At 32.4% G+C, this 26,104-nt stretch overlaps 1 protein-coding gene across 5 annotated transcripts in view; it reads right to left on the reverse strand.

The window, feature by feature from the left end:
* Nucleotides 1-26,104, reverse strand: part of LOC124535804 (protein PALS1) — a 186,687-nt gene that overhangs the window by 66,910 nt on the left and 93,673 nt on the right. For 2 of the 5 annotated variants that reach the window (XM_047112159.1, XM_047112163.1), the window contains 3 exons: nucleotides 22,667-22,779; nucleotides 14,970-15,625; nucleotides 11,370-11,495 (listed from right to left, as the gene is read on the reverse strand). In XM_047112159.1, coding sequence (XP_046968115.1) covers nucleotides 11,370-11,495; nucleotides 14,970-15,625; nucleotides 22,667-22,779 — 895 coding nt within the window. The remainder of the gene's footprint in view (nucleotides 1-11,369; nucleotides 11,496-14,969; nucleotides 15,626-22,666; nucleotides 22,780-26,104) is intronic. The other 3 variants (XM_047112158.1, XM_047112161.1, XM_047112160.1) reach the window with 3 other exon arrangements.

Here is a 26,104-nt window from a genome sequence, read left to right on the forward strand (position 1 = left end):
TGTATACGAATACAGACTTGAGCTATTGTTTAATTTATTTATTGGGTGAAGTACAAATAAAAAGTTTAAAAGAGTCTTGTAAAAATGTAATGTCTTGTAAACCCAAGTCAAAGTAACTAAGTCCGCAAACTCCTTAAATATTCGCTGACGCAACGAGACCGCCTCACCTACTGTTTACTGGAAATTATGAAACAGTGTGTATTAAACAAGAGGCAAATAACCGCATGCGTTACGACTTCCCAGCGTTATAAATATAAATTGAACGTTCATTATTTCGTTTCAATCGTAACAAATGTAAAAATGTATTTACATAAAGTGAATTCTACATATCGGTTAACACGTAAAATAAGTATGAGACAATTGAATAACAGTGGAATAAAAGGAAGTTATATGATAATAATCGTTTTGTAACCATTTTGAGCAATTTATTTGAGCAATAGTAGTCGCCCGTAGCTTTGCTCGCGTTTTAAGGTATTGGTTGTCATGTGCTAGGAAAAATACTAGCTTATGTCCTTTCATGGAGTTCAAATTTGTTTCATACCAAATTTCATCAAATTCGGTTCAGCGGTTTGGTCGTTAAAGCGCGACAGACCGACATACAGAGTTTATAATAGTAAATAATATAGATGAAATTAAAAATTCAAGGTCGAACTCGAATGCAACGTTCTTATGTAACGTAAATGATTTCTAGGGATGTTTCCTGTTTCCTGTATCATTGAACAGAGAGAATGAATGAATGAATGAAATGCGAGTAAACGAAGAAAGCAGCAACTATTAAATTTATCACCTCACGTAGAAGTAACTAACGACCGAGCTACGAATGATTTGAGACAAAAACCTCGAGATGAATGAGTTTACTTTTAATATGAAAACATTAGAAATTTTAAATGATGTCGTAAAATCGAAATAGACGATGGAACGACCTGTCATTATTCGAATAGATTGGAGCAAAGAGGAGGTGGTAAGGTTTAGGTCGTAAGGTGGTAAGGATGCTGTGTAGATACCACCCTCTTGTCAATTGTTCCAACCCTCGAATACCAGAAGAACAATATTAGAAATAATTACAAAGTATTACGTTTGGTCTTGAAGGGGAGTTCTGTGATTTCTATAAACATTGGTAATAAGTAATATATTACATAGGTATATTTGTACTGGAAAAGTCTAAAGATAAAAGATAAAGATAAATTTGAAAATAGAGATTTAATATTCGCTCCAGCTTTAGAGGATTGGTTGTAATATTATAGTTAATAAACATAGCCTATACTTGCTTGAAGTTTAAGTTTGCTTCATACCAAATTTCATCACTTTCGATTCATTGGTTTGATCGTGAAAGAGCTACAGACAGACAGACAGAGCTACTTTCACATTTATAATATTAATAATAATATAATATAGATTAGTATAGTTGGTTAATGTAAATTTACGAAAGAATCTAAACTAAACATTATAAATGCGAAAGTGACTTTTGTAACCTCTTCACGCTTAAATTGAACCGATTTTGATGAAATTTAGTACGGCGATCGTTTGAACCGCAGGGGGTACAATGGAAATGGGGGTGACGATTTCTGTGATACCAGTAACGTTTTATAATTTTCAAAAGGTATCGCCTAGTATAAATAATAGGTATAGCTTGATACTTTTAAATTAACATTATATAGTGAGATAAATGTGAAGTTATTCAAACTCAAATAACTTTATTCAATATAGAAGCATTACACTTTTTTATTGATGGTCAATTGAAACACTACCACCGGTTCGGAAAAGAAAACACCCGACCTGAGAAGAACCGGCGAAATAAACTCAGTGGGTTTTTTTTTTGTTTGTCTCATATATTATATAAATTAAAAATTTAATATGAGATGAAATAGCCAGGAGGCGATCGTTTCATTCATTCATCATTCATCATAAACATGATGTATTGAAACATAGTATCTCGTATAGTGATATATATATAGACAATGATACCCGATATAATCTGAGGCATATCTAGCATTCCTAGCGTTACAAAAGCGCTGCAACCGTGGGATATAAGTTATTATGTGCCTTGTGCTTGTCACTACCGGAAAACAACAACATTAAATTGTTATTAGACCGAGGCATAATCGGTATGTGCGACATTAATACCTTAACGAATATTTGCATAAGCCAGTGTTTCCCAAATTTCATCGAACCACAACGCATCTGACAAAACACTTAATTTGAATTTGGTTTTCATATAGAAAAGGTAATAACTATAAAGAGAATCAAATCAAATCAATGCTTTATACAAGTAGGCTTCAACAAGCATTTTTGAATCGTCGTTTAAGTGAAGCTACCACCGGTTCGGAAAGTAGATTCTACCGAGAAGAACCAGTAGTTACTCTTTTTCAACATTTAAAAATACAGCATAGATAAAAACACATTTAAAATTGATGTAACGGCATAGTTACATTTTTTTGTGGAATTTTATTGGTACGGATGTATCAACTTCAATTATAAACAATTTTAATTGCAATGAGATTCTTAAGTCGAATTTATTTTTCATATTAATTAATTGAAAGTCTCGATTGACATACAACGGAAATAAGTACTCGCGACCTACTAGTGTTCTGTAAGAACTCAAGACTGATCGTTGAAAACGAATGTCGGAAACTTCATTATAATAAAAGAATATAATATTTTTAAGCTATACATTGTATGGCAAGTTCTTATCACGAAATGAGAAATGCTTTCTTACATAAGCTTACTATAATATGTAAAACAAAATGATGTTGCCTTAAAATGATAAGTTTTCTTTTTATTTCACGTGTCTCTATGGTCATAACTAAAAAATAAGCTCTTAACCTAAAAAAAAATAAAAATATTGGGCATTATAAATTGTTGCACTTTTTTCATCTGTGCAAATTAATGTAATATTAATTATCTGTATCGTTTTTTTTTTACAAATTCGATTTTTCGATTTTCGTTTTGAACTACTGAAGTATTTAATTTAAATGTTCATTATTAATTAATTAAATACTAGCTATGTACTAGACTGGCAGTCGGCGGTTTTATTTAATGGTCCGAAATGCAGTAGTAATGATTTAGACAGTATTGTATTACTCCTTCACTTAACTCAGAGACTTAACTTGTACTGTTTGTTTAAATTACTTATAATAAACAAACACTTTGAAATATTCGTAAATTATCGTACATTTTTAAGACTTCGTTTTATACTATGATAATGATACATACAAATAAACCGCCACATAGTAACTTCCAGAAAAAAAAGCCATTTGAATCTTAGATGTTATTAATAAATCTTTCTACCCATTGTAATTCAACCAACGTTATTTATTGAGAATGCTCGACGTGTTTTCGGGAGTCTGACGTCATTGGAGACGTCATTTCATGCTCCGTGTCAGGGAATGCTAGTCTGACCCGAAATTTGTCGACTCGATTCATCCCTTCGATAAATTATTTACGTTAAACCGGAACGGCTATTAATAATAATTTTATTTTCGTAACAGTTAGTATTCTATCTACATATACATATTATCTATCTAGTCTATCCCAGCCGTGTGACATATTTGTTTATTGATTTCATGTATAGTATGTTTCTAATTTAATAACTCAAATCAAATCAAAATACTTCTACTACTATTGTACACCAATAAAAACATAATTTAGTAACGTTAAAGTAGGATGCACAAAGCGGCCTCATCGATAAAGCAGAGATCTTTTTCAGGCAACCTTAAAGTAGAAAAAGAAACAGATATAGAAAGAGGTAGAGGTGTACAGTCAGAGTAAGAAAACCTTCGTCAGTTTTCAAATTAATTCCTTTATCAAGTCTTAAACTCTTAGTACCTTTTGAGTCTAAACATCAAATCAACGCGACGCAATATGTCATTCTAAATCGGTAAAGCAGATTATCGCTCATACTGAGCACACGAAAATAGATCTTAAGGTGACGAACCTTTTCTTACCCCGACTGTACATAGCTGATATAAACATAATAAATAAGTAAGTATATACAGTTAAACACAACTATATACATTGAAGTATAACCATATAACTCTATTTTTAATGTTGATTATTATTGTAATAAAACCACTTTGTATCAACAATAAAACTATATAGTCTATAACTATTGGTCACCAATTTACCTGTTCGCTAACTACATCATAAAGAAACCCTCTTGAGTGACCTTCGTGTTTTTTGACAAATTTCACCATTATAACAAGTTTTAGTATTCAGAATATATTTTGAATAAACTTCTTAACGCTCTTCACATGTTGAGTACACGAATGCGAATTCTCCTCGAAACATAAAACACTCCTTTACTGCGATAAAATTTCACGTTATACATAAAGGTACGTTATATAATAAAGCTTATCCTCGCAAAATGTGAGGTCCTAACTTCTATCCGTATCCCTGATATAAATGCTCACAGAAAACTTGAAAATAAAATCGGACTTTCGAACAAATAACAAGGGTTGAATCCTTTTAGCGAATTACAGTGTCGTTCACCTATCAAATTTGTTACTTCTCTGTGAATACTTAGTAATATTGTAATGAGGAAATATATCCTTCTTTACTGTTATTAAATTCGGTATGAATATCAGATGACTATGAGGATGGACAGAGATTCTGATAAATAAATAATAAATATTGGACAACTAGTAATGTATGTGCATTACTCTGTTCACAATGTAAGTAGCTAAAGCAATTGCGTCATGGAAAATCAGAGGTAACGACGGTAACCAAGACAACGTAGGGAAAACCAGTAAACTTTTTCTACAAAGAATAACCCGGGAGTCGAACCCGGGACCTCGAACTAGCGTACCCATGACAACCGTCGTACACAGGACTCGACCACGGTCGTCTTAAAATACTTTTTCCATGTTCGAAATATGAAAATTTGTTCCGATGGTATATCATCGTTCACGGCTGTCTATATATATATATTTTTTTTTTTGGATAAACAGCCCAAATCATACTGATATGCTCTTATAAGTCCGTTAAAACTAGCAAACTCTTCACCTTTTTGAATTAATATACGAATAAAACAAAAACACGTTCTATATAAATAAAGTCATATGTTAAAACTAGCGAAAGTTCGTGTGTTGGGATATTTGTAATTCAGTCACACGCGAACCACTGGACAGATTTGTAATAACATTTGCCTCGGGCATCATATCGTGGAATAGATCACACAAGAATTCGAAATTCAAAATTCGCGCTTTTGACATTAAAAGCCTATTTTTTTTGTTTTACATGTACCGGACACAGATTATTTCGCGAAAGTGATTAAAATAGAAACGTAACCTTCTCCGAAAAGCGCTACATCTTTTGTTATAAGTTTTATATATATTCGTTTAGCAGTCTTTTAGTTAGGTATTACAAAATAATCGTCTCCTTCTGTCATTTATTAGTAAAGACTCGTAGTAAATTACAATAATAAAAAAAATATTAAAATTTAATTAACGATGCGTGTTCTAATCAATGAAATGCTTAAATTAATGACAAATCCTTACGTATACACGAGGCAAGTATACTTTGTATAGTTCTATTCACTGATAAAGTTACGCCGTACGTTAAATGAATTATTTTTTACATTTCTGGAATATTTCATAAAAAAATTGGCATACATACATTTATCATTCTCTTGTCTCATTTATTCGGCGCAGTATGTAAGAAAAGGGTTTAGCAGACTGGCAGGCAGATGGACAGCCTTCCTTGAGACTGCGTTTACTGTTGGATTGCTCCGAATATATTCGATCAGTTCGATTTAAGTGCTTAACTTTAATTCCCTTGTATTCCCGACAACAACGGGTACGATATAACCTTAACGATATTAATGTAAAATTTACATTTCTCAAATCATAATATTTGAACATTTACAAGATTACAAAAGCTAGAAAGGTTTGCCATAACATTTGGCATAACGCAATAGGAAATAATATTTACTCGGTGGAAGGTCTATCTCATCTCTATCTCAGGCACTCATCATATATTCTAGGCCTTAAGAACAATATTCAGTATTGTTGTGTACCATTTTGAAGGGTATCTGAACCAGTATAACAACATGCACAATTGACACAACAAATTTTTAGAGGCGCCAATGCGACGCATTTTTACTCGCAATTTTAATTTTTTTCAATTAGAACAGTGTGGCTTCGGGTGGCCAATATGACAGAGCGCCATCCTACCATCAACATCCAAACATCCAGTGGCCGAGCACTCAGAACTAGTAACAGATGAATATGAAATCAAACCTTGCCTGTTTCCAGTTTAATTACACTTAAACTTAAGTTACAACATTTTCAAAGATAATCACTTTAATTTTTAGTCCTTGAAACAAATGTTACATTTTAAAAAAAAAAAGATTAATCCATTACAAAATTCAAAAGAAGTAGGCAGAGCGTTAAGGTGAGATAGTTATCACAAAGGAGTTCCGAAAACACTTCAAGTATCTCGAATCACGACCATCTCAAAGACACCGACATCTAGCGAGATTGCCATTTGCATACTTGCAACACATAACGTGAAAACAGGACAATTTTGAATACTTAGCTAAAAATAGACATTCTACGAACACGATCTTCATATTGTACTAGCCGCTTACTACGAATCCATTTGCGTCGAATATTTATAATAGATCAACCGAGATGGCCCAGTAGTTACAACGCGTACATCTTAACCGATGATTGCGGGTTCAAACCCAAGCAAGCATCGCTGAATATTCATGTGCTTAAGTGTTTATAATTTATCTCGTGCTCAGCGGTCTAATTTCATAGAAATTCTGCCACATGTGTATTCCACCAAACCGCATTGGAACAACGTGGCGGAATATGTTCTGAACCTTCTCCTCAAACCTTGCAGGCTGTTGTTGTTGTATTTATATCGGCTAAATCGTATTTTCCCGCGAATTATGTCAGTAAAGTATCCACAATAAGCACCCATTTAAATCCGTTACTACGAATAAAGAGAACAATCGGCTTTATACAAGTAGGAACGGGATTATAAATACCGGTAAAATTCTACATATTTTTTTTAAAACAACCGTTAAAAATCGTAAAAGTTAAAATATACATTGATAAAAAATCTTTATACACGAATGTTGAAACGGAATAGTTAACGTTTATATATATATACATATGGTAATTCTGCGATGGATCTGTGTCACTGTAGGATATATATGTACATAATATACGTATACAATACAAAGGAAAAATCACAATGTTTTCGAATGTTTCCTGTCGGCGTCACGTCACACCGTGGATTTAAATTAAACTGGTTGTTTTGATTTATTATCTGTTATAATATTCAAATCTATATATTACATTTTGCTTTCTATTTTAACACTAACCGAAAAAACGACTAAACTTTTTCACTTGGTGGTAGGGCTTTGTGCAAGCCCGTCTGGGTAGGTACCTACTCATCAGTTATTCTACCGCCAAATAACAGTACTCAGTATTGTTGTGTTCCGGTTTGAAGTGTGAATGAGCCAGTGTAACTACAGGCACAAGGGACATAACATCTTAGTTCCCAAGGTTGGTGGCGCATTGACGATGTAAGGAATAGTTAATATTTCTTACAGCATCATTGTCTATGGGTGACGGTGACCACTTACCATCAGATGGCCCATATGCTCGTCCGCCTATACCATAAAAAAAAGGAAGGAAAGAAGGTTTTATTGAACAGTGCTATTAATAAAGTATCTGCGATAGTTTCACCGGCTTTTACCAATTTATTAATGTTACGTTGAATTTAATATTCTGGTATTTTATAAAATTAATGTATTTCTTTGAGCACACAACCATAAGTGAGAATATTCTCGATAAAGATCAAATCTACCGAGGTCAAGTCGCTTTGATTGACCTGATTACATTTAAATTACTTATCGTATAATTACTTGGTGCTAACGTTTTGTGCGGCTGGGTAGGTAGCCCATCAGATATTCTACCGCCAAACAGTACTCGGTACTGTTATATTCTGGTGTTAAGGGAGAGTGAGCAAGTGTAACTATATGCACAAGGGACATAACATATGTGAGCCCAATATTGGTGAAGCATTACCGATGTAAGAATGTTAATATTTCTTACAGCGACAATGTATTTATAAGTCCTCGAGAGTCCTTGAGACAAGTCGGTTTGACTGATATTTTAAGTACTTATCATACTTTTTTTTATATTGGACATTTATTTTTTTTATATTTCCAGTTTAAAATACGAAAACGAACGAACACGTGGATGCAACTCACCGTATTCTTTTATCAGAATTCGCAATCGTAACATTAATTTTTAATGTTGCAATGACACAAAATATGCTCGTTATAACAACTAATAACACAATTTATACATATTTTTAACGTGTCACTAGTTTTTTTATAAATCATCATAAACCATTTTTTTAAAGTTATAACTTTTATTAGTGTGCTGCTTCGTTACGTAACGCGTTACGGGACCAGTCTATTTGGCTTCCCTCTCTCTCACGCATACAACAGTGGTAGACAGAATCCGCCTCTCTCTCTCTCTCTCTCTCTAACCCAAAGCGTATGTGAAATAGTGCTGTTATTCCTACTAGCCTTTACAGCGTCACCGGACGTTCCGGCGAGTACTAGACTAAGGCTTGTAATTTACGCCCTTTCGAGCTCGAAAGTGAAGTTCGTCCTGAGGGTGTTTCCTATGAGATCGCACCTCGGCTCAGAACGTGGGGTATCGGACGTTGGATTATTCTTTTGTGCTATAAAAAACAATTAACGAATCTCGCCATCGCGATTCAGAAACGTCAAATGTCATCTAGAATACGTCATAAATGCATTAGTATCGTAAACAAGACTATTTTTTAATTTTGTTTCATCAAACCGCTTAGTGCGATTAAGTGAATACTTTCTTCTGGATCCATAATATTTGCCAACGGATATTAAATGTAAGCACAAATGATAAAATATATGTTTAACGATACTGACTTACTGGCCCTTCAAACCAGAATAATAGAACGATTCCAAGCTTTACGTAAACAAAGTCGTTATTGCAATTAAATTGCGTAACAAATCGGACGAAAATACACCGAAATTAATCTAATAGCGCAGTTTATGAACAATATATCTGGCGTCAAAACAAGAGGTCAAAGCGCAGGAAACTCGATACAAAACATTAAATAACAACAAAAGACTCGCGTGACGTGACACACACATGCGCAAATAACATTGTATTTGTCAAATTATGTTAGTGTGTAGTGTCATTATTATATTCAAATATTACCAGTTAAAAAAATATAATTTAGTTGGTAAGTATTGTGTTATCGGTAACGAATTGTTTTTTAAACATTATAAAATTTTCCTTAATTTTATTTAATGTTATAAGAGTATATTTCTGAATAAAATAATCCGAAAAATTTACGAATTCTAAATACAAAAAGCTGAAAGTTAAGCTAGGCCTAGACTACAGATAAAAAAGTATATTAAGAAGATACACTTAATGAAATGGGATTTATATTTTGAGCCTTAGTTTAGATAAAATGATATCGTATTGCTGAAGTTCATGAATTTTTAATTTATTCCGGTTTATATATTACTTTTAGGAAAGCTGCAGTAGTCATATAAGACATTAAATATACCAATGAAGTATCAACATAATATACTGTAATACCGATTTAAAAATTCCAATAATTATTTCACTAATTCCAATTTCCAAATTATATCCTATCAAAAGAATACTGAGGGCACATTAAATAAATTAAATCACAGTAGTTTTTAATTAAACAATTAGGTCGTAATTATTTTTAATTTTAAAAACATATCCGTGAATAACAGGCGCCTGTAAATAAATACCGCGGTCCGTTTGTACGGAATGTGAAGAATTTTTCAATAACTGAAAACGAGTTCTCTAAACTTTCCGAATAACATTTTAAATTATTATTTATCTCATCGAATTGTTATAACGGCTATTGTTTTATATAACAATACCTTTTTGTGCCCTTTTAATGAATGGGTTTTATTAAAAAAAAAAAAAAAAACTTCATTGTACATATTTACTTTTATACCGTAATATCTATAGTCTATATTTAAAATGGTTGATACTTCAAAGCCAATCTATAATAAGATGTGGTACAATAAAACCTTATCCGAAATACACTACATTTTCTGGTATAAGTTTTGTATATGGCATTGTCTGATTCAGAAAAAGTAAATTTGTAAACGTCATCTACAAACCCTGTACTGGGTCACAAGTCTTTATTTATTTATTTTTTTGTAAGTAAACGTATGGTTGCCATATCAGCCAAAATTTATAAGATAAATGAATACCTTGTCCTAAAAATATTGGTAGTGACTACATGGATGTTGAAAATTTGTAATTAATCATTTCATAGTTAATAGCCCAGCTCTAAGCCTTGGAATATACCTTATAAGGTCAGATGAAATCGGTAAATGTTTAAAATATTTTTTAATTATTTTAAATATATCGACCATAATTTAATTAGCCTATCACGGGTATGTTATCAATGAAAACTGGCTCTATAAACTATGCATACGTCAATGTATCTGATTTAATTAAAAAATAAAAAAGCCCGCGCAAACTGATATAAAACATTTTCCGTCAGAATTAAATCTATTACCAACATTCTGCATAAATTTATAATCTGTTAACTTTGAACTTATTTAATGTACGTAGTTCATACGATAACCAAACTTCATATTAGTTTTAAATTAGTTTTTCTATAACTTTTCGTATCAACAACATTTTTTAATCATAACTTATAACACGTGAAGTAATTTGAATTTAGTTTTCCAATTTATATTACGTAAACAACGAAAGTTTTACTCTGTTGATATATTATATAATGTATAAATATGTTACTTATATAGTATGGTTTTTCATAAAACAGCTCCCGTATCTATGGTAATTTTCTAATAATATATATAAGAATAATCAAAGTCAGATTTACTTATATGACTAAATACTGAACGCTGATTGGTGGCTTATTGCGTCATCGAATGCCAGCGACCAATGGGTGATTAGATTAATAACAAATTATTGACTTTAAACGGTGATTAAAAAATGATTATTTTTTCTCAGAAAGGGACTATTATAACCTGCAACTTTGATGCCAAGTTAATATACTTAATTTATAACTAATCGGCTACATAATTTACTTACTTCATTTTATTATAAGAAAAAAAGAGCAATTATCAATCTTAGCAAAGAATATAAATTAGATATTTTATATTATATGTTATTTATACATACGTACGATTTCTAAATAGAAATTTTAACCAAAAATAATATGCATTGTTATACACAAAATGCAATACAGAATTATAATATTAATTCGTCATCGAGGTATCAGCTTTCCATATAAAACGTCCTTAATAAAATAAATATCATTCACTATACTACACTAACCTGGTATTTTTTGATGGAGTCGATCTGGTCCCTCGTGATGTCGTGAGCTGGGGGCCGCGGGGGCGCGTCCCGGGGGGCCTCGCGCGGCGGCACCGCTGGGGCTCCCTTAGCAGTGCCGTTCACCTGCTAATATTGACATAATGGAATGAGCATATAGCTAGTATATGATAAATTAACATTGTACAGAACGTCTGAGGCATCAAAAATTTTATTGAGGAATTGTATACTTTAATCAGTACGATAAAGCTTATAACATATGCATCCATATTCAACTATTCTTTGTGAATTAAAATCGGCTTAGTATTTTCGAGAAAACATACTACATACAACAAACTAACTAGCTTATACATAACCAACTAATTGAAAATGTTTTTGCTATACACCAGGTTACTTATATTCATTTTTAAATGAATTTGAAGTTTGCACAGATTAAAAAAAAAAATCAAAACACTATTGATAAAGCCTATGAAGGAGGTTATAAGAAGTTCTTAAAAAAAAGGTTATAAATTTAAAAAAATTAAACACAAAATTGTCAAATATTTGGTCCCAAATACCCTCGTTCCAAGACAGATTTCAAGCAGGAATATAGTTAAATACAGAAATTAAATAAATTTACATGTTATATAATAACGACTTACTTTTCTAATATAAATTATAATAATGATATATTTTACATATAAATTAAGGACATGCTTGAACATTTACCTAAAAATACATAATTACCTTTCTAAATTAAGGAACATGCTTACTTAAACTATATTTTATTGAAAACTCACTTTAAAAATATGTTTTGAAGTATCATATCACTGTTTGTCCATTGCTTTTTTGAGACTAATTTGATAAATCAATTAAGATGAAATTTGTGTTATAAAAACAACCCTTATTATGAGAGCTTCATAAAAAAATAATTGGATGGAATGTAAAAAAAAAAAAACACTATAACATTTTTATCACTAAATTTTAACAAAATACTAACTATATAGTAAATATGTGTTGTTAATATTTTAATATTTTTTTAAAGTGAGTTTACAAATGTATTTTATTATACATAACGTTATAAGTCTTACATAAAAATATAATTCAATATATAATATATAACCGTGAAAACCTGAAAAGAAAAAAAATCTGGTTAAGAATTAATCTGAAAGGAAATATACCAATTAGAATTAAGATTAAATTTAATATACATATGTAGTTAAGAGAGTATTCCCGAAATCATATATAAGACTAAATAATAAATAAAAAAATAATATTTCTGTATCTTTGTTTATTCATATTTATAGATAGACTGTCAAAAATGAAAACGCAATGAAAAACATAGCAGCCAATGGTTGTACTACAATACTAAGAACACGTACACTAGTATAGTAGGACACAACTTAGATGTTGAACTGAGTGAGCCAGTGTAACTACAGGCACAAGGGACATAACATCTTAGTTCCCAATGTTGGTGACACATTGACGATGTAAGGTATAGTTAATATTTCTTACAACTTCATTGTCTTCAGTGACCACTTCAGCCAACCTATACCATAAAAAAGGGAAAAAAATGTGACATCGGAAAATGCAATGAAACTGATTATTGCCGATTCACACAACCAATAGAAACAGCTCCTTATCGCGCCATTCGACGTTATTCGTCACTATAAATTCTCGCGTCAGTTAAACCATGTGTCAAATTGACGAATATATTAGATTATATGATTTACAAGTTATTACGTTTGTGTAAAGATAGTAATAAGTTGTGTCGTACTATGAAGTAGTATGTCATTGGAAACGTAGCACGCTAACCAATATAATTAAGTTGGCATGTTTCCTTTAGTTCTTTTGTAGTGCGACAATCTATCTAGATTTATCAATTAACTAAGCTCTATATTATGTTAATAAAAGCATTTTATTTCATTTATAAGAAATATCAATATCATCATAATTGTTTTTTAATTAATTTATTTAAAGAATCGCCCAGATAATCCATATACAATGGTTATAACAGTAAACACTTTCTTAAATAAAATAAATCATTTTTTCTATAAATTAATTATAAGATTGTTTTCTACCTTACATTATAATGTCGTCTAATGATTCGGTTTATGAGTTACTTCTTTTAAAATCAGTGGTAGATTTTTGACTATTAATAACCTAGTGCAATTCTTTCATATAATAAATTAAAAAAATATCTTTGACTTGACTCTGAATTTGAAAATATTAGCAGATTTAATTGTGATTGACAGACAATTTTAATTAGTTAAATAAATAATTTCTATCGCTTAATTACATCTCGTTACCGCGGACAGTAGCTTAGTGCAAGAAGCGTGAATGATACTTTGATGTTAATGAAAGTGAGGCAAGAGAAAATACAGTAAATATTTAAAATCTTGATTATTTACGATAACAAATTACTACATTGTCCAGTACTGTATTTCATCTTTTATTCGATGTGAGGAAACAACGTGATATTATTCCACCTATGTATCAAAACACACTGGGAAGGGCTTTGCCCAGCAGTGGGATTGATCGTCCTATTCGAATTAATTTTCTTATTGAATACAATAGTTCGAACACGCGAACTATGTGAATCATATATATAAATAAAAATTAAAAAGGTCAATTAAAATAATATATCTGAGTAATTTAGAAACAACAGGAGTTTGCCTAAAAATATAAAATATAATGAGTAAATGAATGTTTGCAGGAAATTTGTAATTAATTTTATATTTCTTAATTTTGTAAATTACTTATACTTACTGATCTTTCTACGTACTTGTCAAACGAATACGTGATATCTTGAAAAATAATGTTAATAATTAACTCATACAAAACAAATGTGAATACATTTTTTACTTACTCTTTCTGTTATTTATGATTTGATAGTAAGAAGGCGATAAGCTAACTAATGATATTTTAGTTTTTTTTATTCCTCAAGATTGATCGAATACTTTAAGCTTAAGAATACTGAAATATTTTTTCAAGAATTTCTTTATATATTTTTTTTAATAGTATTCATAATTATCCTCCAGTTTATAAAATATACATATAAATCGTATAAATCGTAATTAAAAGCAATACACATCATGAAACAATTATCCCACAGAAATATAAAACATATGAAATATTGATATCGTTATGACATTCTTATAATAAATGTCTAATTATTATTTTTCTCAATATTTGTTTCAAAAATGTAATAGATATATATATTAATGAAATAATTAAAACTTTGTTAATCCCAACTCCATTTTAGATGCTGCTTGTTGAAACACTTTAATCCATTTATGTCATTCGCATACAAATTAAATAGTTGACAAGAATTCAATTACAAAAGAATTATTTTACTAAGACTACTAATACGCGTGGAAAAGTGGCAAGAATGCTAGCAGCATTTCCCCGTTGAATCGAAATTCCGATCGTTTGGGCCTCAAATGCACCAGCCCTCCTGTCCATATAATAAATTAAAAAAAAAAATCGAAGAATCACTTCAGCAAATTTATTGGCCTGAAGCGGCTAGTATCTCAACAAGCAGTACCTCCGTGCACCAAACCAACCTATACCCGGACCCACTACCCATCCCGATGACACCATGAAGCATGCGCTCGTGTTTACCTGCAGCGGATACTTTTTGTCCGCGGTACCGGGATACTTGGGTGTACTTTTGACGATTTGCACGAAACTGTCGGGAACGTCGACCGCCACCTCCCTCCCGAGCAGTACAGGCGTCGTGTCAAAACCGGGAGGCAGGTTATAAGAAGCGTACACCGCCTCCCTGATGAGTACGGAATCGGTTCTCGCGGAGTAAGCCACGCCCACCCTGCAGTCTAGCAAAGAATCCTCTCCATTAGAGATCAGCAGTTGTATTTTATGATCGCTCAAATTTTGGGTCACGTTCGACGCCACGGATTCCGATCTCTCTGACGTCAAATCGCACTTGGCCGTTTCCGATGAACCCTTGCTCTTCTTGCTGCCGAAACTTACTCCGGAACCGTCTGAGCTCTGGGGTAAGGATAGCAGTTCCATGGTGCTGTTGTTTTTGAAACTGCCTGACCCGTCCGAGCTGGGACCTGAGATGTCTATATTGCTTTGAAGTACGGTGCTCTGTTTGCTCCCAAAAGATGTCCCGGAACCCCCGGAGGATAGAAGAGGTTCGTCATCCCTTGTCCGGAGGCGTACCTGAGGAGGCCGAGGGGGCGGGTACCGGGGTGGCGTCTTGTTCCTCGCGATGAAACTGTCCGGGACGTCCACCGCCATCTCACGGTGAGGGCCTGAAATGTGAAAATATTTAGTTAGTTACAGAATAATAAAAATATAAAAGCTTATGGTTATATATTGGTTTCATAGATATAAAATTGAAGGTTTGCTCATTACAATTACGTCACATATACACAATTTTGCTGTATTGTCGTGCCGCCCCTACAAATGTCAATTAGAAGTGACATTTAATTTATGTAACACATTATTAATTAGCACTATTCCAGCTTTCAGCAAAAACAAGATAATATTTATGTGATTCTACAGACACCAATTAACGGTTCCTTCTACATTTTTTTGTAACTATTCTAACAGAGGGAATCGAAGTACAATTTGCATACCGTGTTAATGAACCGAATAGTAATGTATGCTACATTTTACTACGGAAGAATGCACAGGACCGAAATGGCGGGTAAAAACAAGTTGCTTCTGTTAAATGAAATTTTTTTTCGAGTATATCTTTTTGCAACTGAATATATTTCTATTATAAATAATACTATTGATTGATTTCATATCCTTAACACACATACGAGGTCTGATACACCTCGTATGTATCCCTAGCGGTGCGGCTAAGAACAACATAGCTTTCTCTGTCGTACGAAAGCTGTAACGTCTATTTCATATATTGTAAGAAAGCGATAAATATATTTATATGATGCCTATTGAAAAACAGAATGCTATGCTGTACGTACTTAATACAGGGCCTGTTTGACTATATTCCTTACTGAAGAAATAAAATTCGATTAAATCACAGCATCACATCACATCGAGTTTGAATCTAAAATCTATGTTGTCAGAGTTTTCACGGCTTATCATGCAAGTTCGATGTGAATAATTATTTTAATATTAAATATTTAAATAAAGAAGGTATAGTACGACACAACTTAGATGTAGCATCGGCAAAATTCTTAAAACCGATCACATCCGAATTAAGTACGCTATCCCAAATTATCAATATTTATTTCTTGTGAATATGATCTTTACAAAAGCGAAATAACTTGTAATATCATATGACCAATATATTCGTCAATTTGACACGTCGATTAACATGCACTTGCTTTCTCGGGTTGAACTAACGCGAGAATATAGCGTCGAATGGCGCGATAGCGAGCTATTTCTATTGATTGTATAAATCGGCAGTAATCGGTTTAATTGAATTTTCCGACGCTACATCTAAGTTGTGTCATACTATAGCTATATATTACTTAATGTTACGACTGTACATAGTCGCGTTATAACCATAATTTTAGTCTATATGAAAACTGTGTGAAATACGCTTGTATAATCTAAATTTAACGATGGCTAAGTAGCGGGCCAAAGGTGGTATATAAACACTTTCAGTCATTAAAATTGCACCGGGTTATGATGTAACTCTATTGGATGTAATTAATTTTGCAAGAATATCATTGGGTGATATTAAATTGCTACAATTTCAACGAAAATTATTAGTTCAATGTTTTTTATAGATTTTAACGAATTCTAAACAGTATGAGTTGTTACAAAATTAAGGACAATGAATCGTTAAATAATTTTTGAGTGTATTGGGTACATACATTCAATTTCTATGTTTCGATTTTTTACCGAGAAATTCAATAGAATTAAAAAATTAACTATTAGCCCAACACTGGGTTTACAAAGATCTTCATGGTCTCATGATAACGACTCAGTAAGGTAGGTACTCTATCAAGAATAACAGTCTGTAAATTTCCCACTGCTGGGTTAAAACCTCCTCTCCCTTCGAGGAGAAGGTTTAGAACACATTCCATACATCGCCAAGCACAAGATGAATTACAAATAGAAATTAAGCACATGATGTCCAGTGGTGCTTGCCTGGGTTTGAATCCGCAATCATCGGTTAAGATGCACACGTCACCACTGAGCCATCTTGCTCTATCAACATGTAGATTGAAATCGTCTTGCACCGTTCGAACCTTGAAACAACATTGGCGAGATCTCGTCCCACTCCACTGAACTGTGACAGTTTTCGCTTTGCGATACGGAAGCACAATTCCCCTTGAATTACATGCATGACATGCAATCCACAGATGATAAAACTAAAGGCAGATGGAACGTGCGGAATATTAGCATGAAGCAATAAAAGCGAATACAAAATCGAAATCGAGTCAGTTTTTTTACATCGCAATCATACTGTACGACGACCTCCATGGTCGAGTGGTGTGTACACCGGTTTTCATGGGTACGCCACTCTGATTACCATTTGTTTTGTATGTTGTCTTGGGTCTGGGTGTTTGTGGTACCGTTGTTATTCCCGATTTCCATAACACAAGTGCTTCAGCTACTTACATTATTACATTGGGATCAGAGTAATGTATGTGATGTTGTCTCATATAAAAAAAAAAAAAACTGTCACTTTCATTATTAAGGTATTAAAAAAGGACGCGTCAACTTGTATTCGCTTTTAGTAAGTCGTAATAATGAATATTATTAACATCCATCTTATCTTCTAATCTTATACCACTGTGACAATAAACGAAACATAGTACCTAATTACATAGCATATAAGAAAGACACACTTAATTGAAGATTTGGAATTAAACTGGAGAAGCACCTCCATATCTCGTGTGAACAACTTGTTCTCGGAAATAAAGCATCGTAAGAAAAATATATCTGTGTCATATGTATGGCAAAAATAGTTGTCGAAGTTTCTACGAAAATAAGAGGAAGTTTCAAATAAAACGAATTACAAATATCTTTTTATGTTTCGGCACTTACGTATATTACGAACTGAATATATTTATATTACTTACAAATAGTAATGATTGATTTCATATCCTTAACATACGAGGTCTAATACACCTCGTATGTGTCTCTAGCGGCGCGGCTAAGAAAAATAGATTTATATGTCGTGCGAAAGCCGTAGCGTCTATTTGATATATTGTAAGCAAGTGATAAATATATTTATATGATCCCTATTGGGTCTTTTTGACTGTATTCCTTACTGAAGAAATAAAATTCGATTTCATCACAGCATCGCGTTCACGTTTGAAAAATAAGAGGAGGTTTCAGTGTAGTTGTGAGACATTTACAGGCCGTTACTTAGCAGTCAAGCGGACCACCATTAGCATGCACTTAAGGTACTAAATTATGTATTTAAATTCCGTAAATTCAGTCACTGAAGTATGAACTAAAGTCACTTGAAATTTATTTATACGAAGCAGCACTTCGCGTGTACTTTCGACGAGTGTGCCTTTATCATTCATGACATCTCACTTTCACAGGATGAAAAAAAGTAACTATATTAATAATTAGTTATAAAAATACGTAGTAGGTAATTTACGTAAAATTAAAATCAGTTTAAAGAAGCAATTGATTTCTCATAAATAACCTTACTCACTTACTTATTCCCTCAGCTATAGTTCACTTAAATATGACTAACGCATATAACTTATGTCTATACAACGTTTGTTTTAGTTGTAAAATCTGTGGCAGTAATTTAAAAACCGCATCAAAATCCGTTGCGTACTTTTAAAAATCTAAGCATTAGGGAAAGGCAGCGGTAAGCGACTTTGTTTTATGCTATGTAATAAATAATGATCAATTAAGACTAAATTAACAACATTCACTTAATATTATACTAATTGCATTAAATATGATAGACACCGATCAATTTAATTACATTTTTAATTTTGTAAATAGATAAAAAATATAACTTTTTAAATTACCCAGCCACGAATACAACGTCATTAAAAATAATTTATAAGAAAACTATCTTAAGTATTTTAGTTATTAAAATTGATATACAGATTTAGTAAGTTAAAATAATACATTCCAAATGTAGATATGTTTGTTGTTTTTTTTTACTTTTTTTAGGCTCAAATACTCACTCAAAAATATTCTTAACACAAGCTGGCACTTTAAAAAGTCAATTAACGTCAGTCTAGCGCTCATATATTTCAACATCCCGAAATGTAAATTAGTCAGAAAAGTTAAGTAGTTTTGCTTTAAATAACAGCTGTTAACAAATTTATGAGTCGTTTTGTTGGTTTTCAAAGATAAAAAAAAATCATACTATAATAATGTTCGTCCCCTGATCTCTATTAAGATTTGTATATAAAATGACATGTCTCTATGTAAGTATGGATAAAAGTATATGTTTTAATGTAAATATAGGAGGTTCTTGTTATTTGGTTATAAGGTCATTTATTTTTATGACCTTTAAAAATTTTATTTATAAACAGCGTGTCGATCGGGGAAAGAGGTGAATATTTTAAGGAAACATAGCGGTCTATTTTTAAACACTACCCTTGCTAAATATATGTATATCTGTAGATGGTAACACAATTTTAACAATAATATTATGTAACAAAGTATGTCAGGCTTTATAGTACATAAAAAATGACTGGTGAATTTTCCGAGTAGATTTTGATGCTGAGTCATGATTATAAAAAAAAAATATCCTTTCTCGAAGAATTAATAATTACACGCTATTAATAATTAAACAAGTTTGCATTTATAACCGGTAAATAAATTTATACTCGACGCATTGAAACAAAATGTTAAGAATACACTTAATTAGCAATACGGCACATTATTTTCCTCATTTTTTATTTAGTCCATTGTTTTGCGAAGGTCGCTCGAAGCACGATAATGTAAATCTCTCGAAAAACACGCAATATTAATGTACAATTAGATGACTCTGATTCTGGCAACTCAAACGATTGACAATGCTTAGTATATAAAACTGTATTATAACGAATTTACTCGATTGGTGTAACATTATCGCTGGGCTTAAATTATTTTCATTTGGGGCACGAAAATTTGCACTTGATTATACAAAGGCGTTCTTTTCTACACTTTTCTACACTTCACCAAATTTTTTAGTCAATTTTGACTAGTTTTTTTTATTTTGTAATCCTTAAACGGACTGTTATATGCGTAAGTGATACCACCAAACATTGGCAGTGAAAAACGTATTAACCATAGCTACCCTTCTACCTTGGAGATCAATAGGGAGTTAATATATATGACTAAGATGTCATATCCCTTGTGCCTGTAGTTACACTGACTCACTCACCCTATAAAACGGGAACACAATTCTATGTATTGAGTGGATACCCAGACGGATTTACACAAAGATCAAGAATCAAAAGACAAAATAAACCAATCCGATTAGTAATCACATCTTTTATTCATGCTTTTATTATCTCAAATGTATTTAATCTTCTCTTTGGGTCATAACAATGTTTTAAGTTTAATACAATGCAACGAATTTGAAACTTAACTTTTAAAACAAAATCTAATAGCAAAGACGTCATTTGCTTGTGTATAAAGAAAAACAGGCTTTACATGAATTGACAGTTCCCACGGTCAATAGAAAGAAAAATAACTCAACAGACTAAAATGTACTAACATTTAATATTAAAATATATTTTTACTTATAATTTACTAGCGATTAGCGACCCGCCCCGGCTTCGCACGGGTGCAATACTGATACTAAATATGACTGTTACTTTACTGCATTGTTTATGTATTATATACAAGAACCTTCCTCTCTAATCACTCCATCTATTAAAAAAAACCGCATCAAAATCCATTGCGTAATTTTAAAGATATATAAGGACAGACAGCGGTAAGCGACTTTGTTTTATACTATGTAATGTTAGTGATTATTGTAACCTCAATATCAGAATAAATCTTCACTGATACAATAATTGTTTTATATACTCAAACCACGGAACCATTTTCAACAGAGAATTGGCAAAACACAATATATTATAGTGCTTGTGTGTTCACTAACACAAATGCATTCTCTATCCACACTCGTAATCCGCTGGGACGGGAATCCGATACGACCCGAGGCAATTCAGACGCAGCATCAATGGCTTTACGTGCTTCCCAAAGCAAGGGTTAGTAACCAACTTCCTAACTTCGTGCTGTTTCAGATAATTTCTCGAAACAGGAACCCAACAATACATTATTGAGGCTTTGAAGCCTTTGCAGCCTTATAAGCCATAATTTAATACAAATATAAAGCAGACTCTGACTATACATATAATATATTGAGTGTCTATTTGTAACATTCAAATAACAGCTTTTTACTAAACTTGCAATACATATGGTATTGCACGGCACATATACCAAAAAAACATTTATTTCGAATTTTGTCTATCTGTCTGTTCCAGTTAATGTCTGGAACGTCTGGACCGATCTTGATGAGACTTTCACTGATAGACAGCTGATGCAATAAGGAGCAACTTAGGCTATAACAATAGTTTCTGAAACTTAAACGCGCATATACGTAACAAAGATAACACAATATATTGCCAAATATGGTTCAGTACGCTGTAACCGCTAGCGAGAAGTGTGAAGCGGCTTTTAAACCTGTACTAGTGAATAAAAATAAGACCTCGCCATTCGTGAGTGGACCGTATTTAAACAGCACGTTATGAATATTCAATAACATATTTACTTGAATGTAAACTGTAAATTATGTGACGTCATCAAGCCTACTCGAAGGCGTCTCTAGGTCATGGCACCATACCTTACTACGATGAAAATTAACCGTGTAGTGAAAGAAACGTGCGCACGCGCCGCGTAGCTAATCCATTGTGGTGAAAACCGGTAATTTGACACATAAAGGCCCCGTTCGAATGTTTCGTTCTCGTAATAATCATTATGATTTTACATGCTTTCGATAACATATTACCTATATTTATATACGACTTCAAAAATAAGTCATGTATGTTCCTCAATATGCACTTAGCCTATGTCCTTCCTTGCTTTAAACTTACTACGTAAAAAAATTGAGTACTTTATTCGTGAAAAAGTAACACATATTAGATTAGACAAGTAAGTCGTTCATCTATATTAATATATACAATATACATGTGAATGTAACTATGTTTGTCTGTCTTTCTTTCACGACCAAGCCACTGTACCGAATTTGATGAAATTTGGTATGTAATAAACTTGAACTCCATGAAAGGACATAGGTTATTATTTTTGCTCGACACGTGACATCCAACTCTCCAAAACGCGAGCAAAACCGAAGACGACACTTATTATATAATATATATATATAAAAAATAACAAACCGGTGTCTGTGAGTGACAGCATAGTGAGCATGTCGGCCTCGTCATCCGGCGGCGGGCGTTTCTCCTCTTCAGCACCGAGCACCACGATACTGGAGCCCGACCGCCTGCGGGGTCTGGAAGTTGAAACACATGGACTTTTAATAAATATAAATAAATAAATAATATAAATATGAGACAACATCACATACATTACTCTGATCCCAATGTAAGTAGCTGAAGCACTTGTGTTATGGAAATCAGAAGTAACGACGGTACCACAAACACCCAGACCCAAGACAACATAGAAAACTAATGGTAATCTACATCGACTCGGCCGGGAATCGAACCCGGGACCTCAGAGTGGCGTACCCATGAAAACCGGTGTACACACCACTCGACCATGGAGGTTAATAATAATAATATATTCTTTATTGTACACCAATACAAGTATAACACACAGGATATAGGAAAATAAAGCATGGCACAAAAAGCGGCCTTATCGCTGAAGAGCGATCTCTTCCAAGCAACCTTGGGGCAGAGGGAATGGTCAATTAAAGGCATAAGTGTACAATTTTTTAAAATGGAATATTCAATATACATACATAAGAGTATATTTGTGCATACAAAAATAAACAGGTAAACATACATACACTTTTATAAGACTTTTATAAGAGCACAACGCTAATAATTAAAGCATCAATAGAACAGTGTTTGATGGGTATAACATTCTATTTCTCCACCTATCCATTTATTCTATCCCATCCCATCTCCACATATACAGTTGGAGCTCTAGAATCAGCTCCAAACCAAGAGAGTTTGGTTAAGGGTCATTAGAGAATGACCTCGAAGAAAGAGCCCAGCAGTGGGTAATTTTCACGCTATTCTTTATATATTTTCTGTCGGTTTTTAATAGCATAACGCATCTTACCGTCACTAATTTCAAATGCTCACAAAAACTAACTTCTTACATCAAAACGAAATTAATCTTTTATTTTTTAAAGAAACGTAAATAAATGATTTTACTTTCAACAAAACAAACATATGATTGCGAGGGAAAAACTCAAAATGCACATCATATTATAAAGATGAGACGAAAGCGTCCCCTCCCATGAGTTTCCTTCGTGAATCTTATCACAATGCAATAAGGTTTAATTTTGAACGTTTTATTTACTTTTCGTTAGTTTGGAGGGCGAAGATGTAACTCGGAGGCGACGACGCGAAACGACACGCTATGTGCACACGACTTTATGTAACGGATTTATAATTCGAAATTTAAATATCTAACGTGTTGCCATATAGAAAATATAGAATTGTTTGAATTTTTAATGTGAAATGGGGTTTAGTGAAATATCATAAAAAAATTAGAAACTCAAACAAAATTCGTTCAATTAATAAATTAATTATTAATTAAAAATTATCCTTTATAATTTCCATTTTTTTTTTGTTAAATGTTAATGTCGTATTAAAAACATTTATTATAATGATTAATTCATTATAATATACTTATTATATTGTTTTAGATATCATCAAAAATATTATTTTAAGAAATAATATTTTTGATGATATCTAGGAATCAAAATTAAATAAAAAACTAAAAAATATTTTTGATTTTATGTCTCTATCATATTTAAAATATACTGCATATGTCACATGCAGGCATACATAATAACGATGAAACAGAATAAGAAAGAAATGGTTAAATATATCTGCGAGATAATATGGTTAGTTACAAAAAAATATCTTTCTTTTAGAGGTTATTGATATAATTTTATGTTATGACATTCGATGTTTTAAGATCTTTATTATTATCTTAATGAATAAATTGTACCTGGTTCTCAATTGAAGTAGGAAAAATGATAAACAAACTTAAAATATACGTATTTGCTAAAACCTCGGCTATATTGTCCACTATTACGAGTTTTTGATTAATATCTTTATTTATAAACTACAATATTACAATTCACAACAAATATCCACATTAATTTAACATCCAAAAATACGACAACAGTTTCGTCGACGTTTAAAACGTCACTTTTTTGCAGATCCATAACGAATATCATAGATTAATCAAGCTGTCAAACAATGATATCCCGTCAATTCGCTGCCAAATGTTATTTATGCTTTTTCCTCTTGCGGATGGAATAGTACAATAGAATAACATTTCCATGAATAAACACGTCTGTTAACTTGTATAGAATTTAATACATTGTCGAAATGTATCACTCTAAAACCGATACATATGCTTTTATAAATTTTTTTGCAAAAAGCTTCATCAAAAGTATAACACCTCGCCTCATTGCCTCCACTGGTGACAGGAGGGCTGGTTCGTTTTTTGCCCAGAGGATCGGAATTGCGATTCAACGGGGAAATGTTGCTAGCATTCTTGCCACCATTCCACGCGGTCAAGATTTATACAGTAACTAGTTTTAGTTCATATTTGTATATATATATTTAAGCATTTAATGTTGTTAATTCTTATGTTAATTAAATGACATTATTTTATAAATTTTATCACTTGGTGGTAGGGCTTTGTGCAAGCTCGTCTCTATAGGTACCACCCACTCATCAGTTATTCTACTAAAAAACAGTACTCAGTATTGTTGTGTTCCGGTTTTCAGGGTGAATGAGCCAGTGTAACTACAGGCACAAGGGACATAACATCTTAGTTCCCAAGGTTGGTGGCACATTGACGATGTTACAGCTTCATTGTCTATAGGTGATGGTGAGCACTTACCATCAGGTGGCCCATAAGCTCGTCCGCCAACCTATACCATAAAAAAATTAAGATTTTTTACAAAGTCAAATTTAAAACCCTTTATTCGAAATAAAACTGATTACACTTTCTTATTGATAGTCAAAAATTTACCACCGGTTCGGAATTTAACACCTCAGACCCGAGAAGAACCGCCGAAAGAAACTCAGAGGGATAAATTTTTTTTTTATATCATGTCACATATACAATAAATAAATACATAAACATATTTTTGTTATTTGTAACAATCTGGAAGCGATCATCTCAATCCCAAGATGAAAAAATAAATATTAACAAATATTTAAATATTTCAACAAAAGTTATTTAAGATCAAATCTGCAATGTGATTCAACGTGAAACAATTCCAACGCCCACAAAAACGTAATCTCGTTCCCTCTACAAAGCCGTTGAAAGTAAGTGGATTATTAAATTGTTGCACTTTAATTACTCAACGGCAACAAACGAGTCGAAATACGAAATGACAAATGATACAGAACTGGCTGTGACATTGGCTAAGCGGTTTTTCCTTGGACTAATCTCTACAGTTAATAAAAAAAAAAACTTGAAAAATGCCAATATTGAAGTGCTTTCAAGATCATAGTTGAGTAAGAATATTTTTTGTACAGATAAGTTGGTCAGTCTAACAGTGATATATTTACCTATGGTCTTATACTAGAAATTAGAATTATTAATTTTTAATTAAAGCT

This window comes from Vanessa cardui, chromosome 15, assembly GCF_905220365.1.
Source record: "Vanessa cardui chromosome 15, ilVanCard2.1, whole genome shotgun sequence".
NCBI lineage: Eukaryota > Metazoa > Arthropoda > Insecta > Lepidoptera > Nymphalidae > Vanessa > Vanessa cardui.